Below are 7,612 nucleotides of genomic sequence, written 5' to 3'. Positions count from 1 at the left end.
GTTGTTCTATTGTTAAACAACAAAGCTTTAAGCTAATCGTTTAGTTTGTTATAGATTCAAAGATTAATATCTTCTATAAAACAAGAGCTTTATTTATTGGAGGTCACTATCTATTGAGTCCTTGGAGCCACATAGAAAGTTGTTGTTTATGACCAGGATGGTTGATAATGGAGGTGGAACAAAGCTTTAGTTTATGGGTTTACTTAGTGAAGGTCATTAGTATTAATTCCCACAAATCCAAAACATACTTTAAGCTAATGGTTAATAATGGAGGTAGAACAAAGCTTTAGTTTATGGGTTTACTTAATGAAGTATTAATTCCCACAAATCCAAAACATACTTTAAGCTAATGGAGGTCAGTTTTAGCTTGATAATGAAAAAGGGCTCAATGAAGATATACTCGACATAAGTACGGACCCGAAATCTTTTTTTTAAATAAATAAAGCCATTTTAAATCATTATGTGGTACAACACTCTTGCACACATACACCACAAGGAGCCAAAAATCTCTGTTCATGTTCAGTAGTATGGACCCAAAATATTAAATTAACCAAAAATAGATAGGCCACAAAGGAAACTTTTAGCACTAAAGTGAGTCCATAATGTCGACCGGCAGGTAACATACTAACACCTACCAAAGTATAAGAACAACACTTTAACCTACTTTAAGATTGAAAATCTCGAAGTGGCCACTATGCCATCACAGAGCCTTTCAAAGATATCAGGAAGCCTTTCAAAGATCCTAGGAACATTTAGACTATACAAGGTACTCTCCACATAGGGTAACGGTTGCGAAAATAGATGTACACCTTTGCACACAAGAAGGAAGGGATATAGGCGCGAGAGGGGGGGGGGTGGAAGTGTGCACGCTAAATTTCTTATGTGAGAGGTAAACATGATGGTTGTGGGCTCAACACTCACCTCATGTGCCATGGCATCTAAGATGCATTGTGCACTACACAATGGTGAATGTTCTTTCAAGGGTCACACACGCTCTCCACAACCCCTCGTGGAATGTATTGTGGTGATGTGTGTCAATTAAGCTCGAGAATTGGCCGACTTTACCAAAGCAAAAAGAGCTAGGTTACCCACGATACATATTAGTGACGGAACCTTCCTCAAATAAATCCAGGGGATAAGCTACATATGCAATATACTGATTCTCCTCTCCAGCTACGGGTTCGATATCGTAGCATAGTAAATCACATGGGATGAGGCCATCTAATCTATGGTTGAGGCGAGGGTTGAGGACATGCCTGTGAATCTCAAGAAGGATTAATTGTTTTAAAAAATAGTGTTTTAGCATGATGATTTAACAATATACCCGTGTGGAATATTTTGTCTCCTAGTCATAAATGAGATGGCACACTGAGCGAGGTGACCAACTTGGCACAGAACAAGCCCCTGGTGGAATTAATATCTTGGCAACCAGAACTCCGATTGACGACCTGAAAAGACCGAAGCGCTCCACAAGATGAGCACTTTAGACCATGCATCTACTTCATCTTTGATCCTTCATCTGCAGTTGTCCAACCCGGTATGGATATGCAAACCATTCCAGCTTCAAAGCATCATTAACTTCATTACCGTAGCTCTAATTGAAGAGCCGTAAAGATGGGCCTATGGAGCTCTTTGAGTACTGCAGTTCTAGTCCGTAAATTTTCATTTGTGATCACTTCAAACATACCCACTTTTAGTTTCAAAAGTATAGTTTCTGGCCCTTTAAAGCCACATCTGGCATACATTTAGCATTAAACTTGCTTATTATCAAGCCCTGGTCACTACTCAATATTCATTTAGACTTCAATTAGGCTTGATCTACATCCTTTTGCTCTTTTTCCCATAGTGGAAGCGGAGCGACACGACACTGGACTTCGCTAAGAGCCCCGTCTTGTTGAGCGCATGAAAAGGCTCAAAGCACTACAAGAGCCGGAGATTGTCGTCTCACCAAACACCTAGAGTGCACAGAGCGGCTTGTCACTTGTGTTGCAACCACTAGAAAGAAGTGTTCAAAGCTAAAATTTTATAGCGCATAGAGTTTATATACTTAAGAAGGCATTTTTGTAATAGGTGGCATCTACTAGACTAGCCAACAAGCACTCACACTATTTTGAGGTTTGTGCAGCTCTAGCAATGTTGTTAGGACATGCTCACACGAGGCTTAGTTCTCTATAAGCCTCGACAGGTCTAACGCGAGGCAGGTACGGCTTTTCAAAAATGGACAAGGAGCAGTAGGTAGTGAGAGAGTGTGTGAGGCGCACACAAGAGAGAGAAAGGGGGGGGGGGGGGTCACCGGCATAGTTTTCAAATTGTATCTAAAAAGGCATAGTCACCGAACTAAACCAGTGAAAAGCTTTGGCTGCTTTGACGATCGGCTCAAATGACCGAAAACTAAGCCTCGTGTGAGCACCACCTTAGTGTTACCACTTTCAAGGCCTTCTCAGAGGATGCCGCTAGAGCCCTGGCCCTCTGCTTGGCGTCCCTCATGTGCGCACCCTTTGAGGCTTGAGAGCTTTTTGGCGTTTTTTTACGGGATGCTGACATGGCAGACTTTTTCCAAGCTTGTGGGAGAGGGAGCGGGCCCAAAGGCGACCACAACCGTTCACGGACACCACGTTGCAGCATCTGGTTGGCAGATAGGTTCTGGAATCTCCATCTCTCTCTCTCTCTCTCTCTCTCTCTCTAATTTGGTGAAAATGTGTCCTATGTATTATAGATCCCTCGGCCCTTCCTTCCTTACACACACACGCGCGCGCGCGCAGGCAAACACGGCGAGTGTGTGAGAGAGAGGAGTGAGCGAGAGGACAACTTCCATGCGGCCTCTGCATCCTTTTGTGCGGCCTCTGCATCCTTTCCTCCATTGTTGCCTCCTTTTGTTTTGATAGGCCCAACCCCGAGGGCTTGAGGAGAAGTATTTCTCTTCTCAAGCCTTGATCCAGCCTGTCTGGTGGGTTTCCTCCACGCACCCACCCACACAGCTATCATACGGAGGCTATACATGGGGTTTCTGTCAGAGGTTATTGCTGTCCTTCTCCTGTTCTTTGCATCAGCAGAAGGTATGTCTCTTGGTGTTTTCGCGTTCAATTTCACTTGTGCTGCCTCATGAGCGAGCATGCACGCACGTGCGCGCACACACGCACACACACACACACACACACACACACACACACACACACACACACACACACACACACACACACACACAGAGATCAGACTTTTGAACTTTTTACATGAAATATGTTCTAGCCTGATTTTCCGATGGAATCACTTGTTTAGGGTTTGCTTTCCAGTCTACTGACGAAGATGTGCTGAAGTTGGAGCCCTTGTTGAGGATACGGGAGCTTGCTGCTGTATGTATTTATAGCATCATTCTGACATTTGAAATGTAATCATGATGATGTGCAGGACTTGCCAGTGTTTTCTTTCTACTCTTCAAGATGATAGACAAGAAAGCATGTAATTTGAAGGCTTCAGTATTTGGCAAATTTGCACATGACATTGATGGCATTGAACCGCTTGCTTGCTGAGTGTATTCAATTGGCAGACGCATCATCTGAATTTTAGATGTTTGCAGGCCCTTCTAGTTCAGAGATGTGACATTCCTGGCCTTGATTGCCTTTTTTATGTCATATTGTCAGATAAGTGATTCCCCACATCATCTACAACGAACTTTTCTGAGCAAAGCATCTCTAGAAGCTGGAAAACTGATCCAAGCATGGATGGAGGACGCAGGAATGTCCACGTAAGTTGGATTTCTCTGTGATGCTTATGTATTTGGTAGGTCTTTCAATAAGACATCAACTGTATTTGAGATCTGCAAAGAGTAGGATTGTGCTTGTTGTATTATTTTTGACTATTTCCGCATACATGCACATGTTCGCCAATGTTTCTTGGTGCTCAATTGCCAGATGGGTTGATGATATTGGCAATGTTCATGGGAGAGTTGCTGGGAAGAATCCATCAGCTCCTGCTTTGCTTCTTGGTTCCCACTATGTATGTCCAGTGACCATTTTCGTGTATTTTTTTTTCTCTGTTATTGAGGATTGGGAGCTCTTAGCTGCCGTGCTTAAAACTCCTGTTTTCCTTTTAGGACACTGTGATAGATGCAGGAATGTACGATGGTGCTTTTGGTATAATTGCTGCTGTAGCAGCCGTCAAAGCTCTGCATGTTGGTGGGCTTCTGGATACATTTCCACGACCAATTGAGGTGAGTGTCAGATGTGCCCTTGTGGTGTGAATTCAATAGAATTTAGCTCCGTATTTTATTCATATTTAAAAGGGAACCATTCAAAGCGGGCATACACAGATTGACTCAGAAAAGGTTGTGTTGCACTCATGCAAAATCTACAGAGATGGGGTTTTATTTAGGCCTTGAATGCACATGGTCTGTAAAATTCACCTATAGTGAACCCCCCTGGATGTAAGAATGTTGTGCACATACTCTCATCATTGTGGTTGTTTGTTTGCTAAGATTTATGCATGTATTTCCTCTCTCGGCAATTTCGTGTTGTGTCTGCTATTGAAGTCATCTTTAATGCCAAGCATGTCTGACCCTTCGTAATATCTGTCTGTCGTATCTTGGTGTTAACTGTTTTATGGGAGTTCCTTTGCTAGGTTTTGTATGCTGTATCTTAGTGTTAACTCTACCCATCTATTTATGTCAGATCATTGCTTTTAGTGACGAAGAAGGTGTCCGATTTCAATCCACCTTCCTTGGAAGTGCTGCTATCGCAGGAAAGTTTTCTGAGCATCTCCTCAGTGTACTGGACAAAAGGTTTGCAATCTTAAAGATGTTGTTGTGCTGTTGGGGCCAACCAATGCACATATACCAGAACATTTTCATATCCTTTTTTCAGTGGCACCACATTGGAAGCGGCTTTGAAGACATCGGCTTTTCCTGGCACACCAGAAAGTATAACTAACATCAAATACGACACAAATTCAGTGTGGGGCTATGTAGAGGTAAGAAAAGGTTCTAGGTCATTCTCGCATTAAGAGCAAATTGGTGAGCACAGAAATGTCCACAGTTGTTAAAGTTTTCCTACTGTCTTTATCTACAGGTCCACATAGAGCAAGGACCCGTGCTTGAAAGACAAGGGATTCCAGTAGGGGTTGTAGGAGCAATAGCTGGGCAGACTAGACTTAGTGTGAGGACACTTTTCTCTTGTATGTCTACAAATGAGAGATCCGGTTGGTTTTGTTAATGGGTTTCTGTTGGGATTACTTGCAGGTGAATGTAAAAGGCTTGCAAGGGCACGCAGGGACTGTACCAATGGCCATGCGGAGAGACCCCATGACAGCTGCAGCTGCTGCTATAGTCAGCATTGAGCACATTTGCAAACATCCCGAAGAATTTTTGAGTGGGGATTTGGTGCAAAGCCAAAGAGACCACTTTGTCTTGGAAGGTGCTCTGGTTTGTACTGTTGGTGAGATAGCCACATGGCCTGGTGCAAGTAATGTCATCCCTGGCGAGGTGTGCAATGTTTTGGTGGTTGTCTAGCTTTTGCTTGCACTTGTTCACAGTAAGGATGAAGTTTTGAGATGCCTCTGCAACTGTTGTAGGTCTCTTTTACAATTGATGTTCGAGCAGAAGATGACAGTGTTCGCAAAAGGGCTGTTGTAGCCATAACAAAGAGCATTCAGGATCTTAGTCTTGCTCGTCAAGTGCATCCAAGTATTGAGATCAAGGTTTGTCATTGTTGTGGTCTTATCACTTGTGAAATACGCATTTTTCAAATTACCAAGCGTATTTTTTAAATTGCCAATATGCCTGAGATTTGTGGACATTCCTGAAATACGTTTGAATTTCAAAACTTCCCAAAATATCCTTCGTATTAGTCAAAATGCCCAAAATGTCCTTAAATTTCCCAAAAATCCCTATCTCTTACTGCGAATTAAACTTTTCAAGTTATTATTATTGTTTTTTGCAACTCCACATAAGAAGATTGGTTCTCCCTCAATAGAAGACGATAGAACTAGGATTTTAGATGGGAATGTTTCACTATTTGTAGACACAAATGCCTCTAATTCTGAGTTCATTGGCTAAAAGCTCTGTGTCAAGACACTTAAAGAGAGATCTCTATTGTCAAAAAGAATAGACTCTGCAAAAATTGGAGCAATCTATCCTATTTTGGGAATTCTTGGAATTTGAGGGGTATTTTGGGTGCATTTTTATCAGTTTACCTTTACAAATTAGGCTATGTTTTGCACTGTATGCCGTTGCGTATGAGACATAACTAACACTGTTTATTCCCTTTGGTCAGCGTTGTGCGGACATGGACATGGGCATGTTTTATTTGTCGTCGTTCTTGCTTGCATTTATAAGCTTTGTATATGAGTTGGTTATGATTTGAAAAAATGTACATGGCAGCATGAAGCTGGCGCAGTGCATTGCGACACACTTGTCCAAGATCGATTACAGCTTGCATCAACGGAAGCCCTGCAGAAGCTTCCAAGTTCTGGTCCCCATGTAGAGCATGAACAAGTTCCAACTCTTGTAAGTGGAGCAGGCCATGATGCCCTCATGATGGCACACATGACAAAGGTATGGATGAAAACTTTGTGTTATGAGTATGTGCTTGTTTCATTGCTTCATGGCTTAAAATGTCTGTTGCATGTGAAGGTTGGTATGCTCTTTGTTCGATGTACCGGAGGGATCAGCCATTCGCCCGACGAGCATGTTCTCGAGGATGATGTGTATGCAGCAAGTCTTACTCTGAAGGAGTTTTTACTACATGAGATACCTACCGGAAATGGACTGGACTCTAGTTTGTCTGTTTGACATCTATTAACCAGATTGACACACACCATATTTCAAAAGACTCTCCTCTCCGACCAGTTACTTTGCCTGCTTTTAATCAAAATTGGAGTTCAACCCTTGGGAACTTGTAAAAAAAAAAAGCCTCCTTGTGCCCTGTTGTAAATATCATTGTTGGCAACTGGTCAATGTATATAGCTTGCTGATTGCGAGGACACAAACTTTAGTTGAGTGTCTGCGTGATATTTTATTTATGCTCTTTGAGGCACACCTTTATATGGTGAAATATGAATTAAAATGATACCATTGGGGTAAGCCCAACTTGTGACATAAGTAATTATGAGGCTTGCATAAATTTGCGAAGCACACATGCAAAAACAAGGTTGGATGTGCTAGAACAGCACTGGGATGGTTTAGCTCCCTGGAGGTGAACCTTGTGCCTCTTATTGGATACTCGTGCGACGAGAGACGAACCAAAATGAAACGCTTTCAATGGTGAAGGTTTCTCGTTTTTGGTTTGGTGGTAAAGAGGTTCTAAGTGCCTTGCTTTTCTTTTCAAAGAAGGGCAACCACCTTTAGCAAGTGGACTAATTGCTTAAGCTCCTCCTTAGTTTGAGTTTAGATATATTGGTAATTGTTGCTAGCTTGGCCACCTGCTAGCTATCTTTGAGGATCGTTGGCTTGCGTGGTATCTTTTGGATTATGCTGGGGGGTGTGGCAAGGACCCTTTTTGGCTTTCTAAAAAGCCTCATGAGAAGAGAGTTAGGCATACATTTGAATTTATTACTTCTTGAATTGATTAAACCTACCTTTTTATGTGAACATTTTAATTTTTTTTGCCTTTAGTTTGTCGAT

The 7,612-nt window shown here is 42.2% G+C and overlaps 1 protein-coding gene across 2 annotated transcripts; it reads left to right on the top strand.

Moving 5' to 3' along the window:
- The first annotated feature begins 2,721 nt into the window (after nucleotides 1-2,721).
- Nucleotides 2,722-7,072, top strand: AAH (allantoate amidohydrolase). Of its 2 annotated transcripts, none has more exons than XM_086507000.1 (12): nucleotides 2,722-3,056; nucleotides 3,277-3,350; nucleotides 3,639-3,742; nucleotides 3,909-3,993; nucleotides 4,091-4,207; nucleotides 4,665-4,774; nucleotides 4,857-4,962; nucleotides 5,061-5,147; nucleotides 5,231-5,473; nucleotides 5,563-5,688; nucleotides 6,371-6,544; nucleotides 6,623-7,072. In XM_086507000.1, the coding sequence occupies exons 1-12, from the start codon at nucleotides 2,999-3,001 to the stop codon at nucleotides 6,779-6,781; spliced, it is 1,443 nt and encodes a 480-aa protein (XP_086363126.1). In that variant the 5' UTR covers nucleotides 2,722-2,998; the 3' UTR covers nucleotides 6,782-7,072. The 2 variants fall into 2 exon arrangements, with proteins under 2 accessions (XP_086363126.1, XP_086363127.1); XM_086507001.1 differs by having other exon boundaries at nucleotides 2,886-3,056; nucleotides 3,291-3,350.
- The last annotated feature ends 540 nt before the right edge of the window (nucleotides 7,073-7,612 follow it).

This window comes from Adiantum capillus-veneris, chromosome 30 (assembly GCF_014529385.1).
Source record: "Adiantum capillus-veneris isolate H3 chromosome 30, ASM1452938v2, whole genome shotgun sequence".
Classification (NCBI taxonomy): domain Eukaryota; kingdom Viridiplantae; phylum Streptophyta; class Polypodiopsida; order Polypodiales; family Pteridaceae; genus Adiantum; species Adiantum capillus-veneris.
Note: the sequence above shows the minus strand (reverse complement) of the source record. Positions and strands in the feature narration are given on the sequence as shown.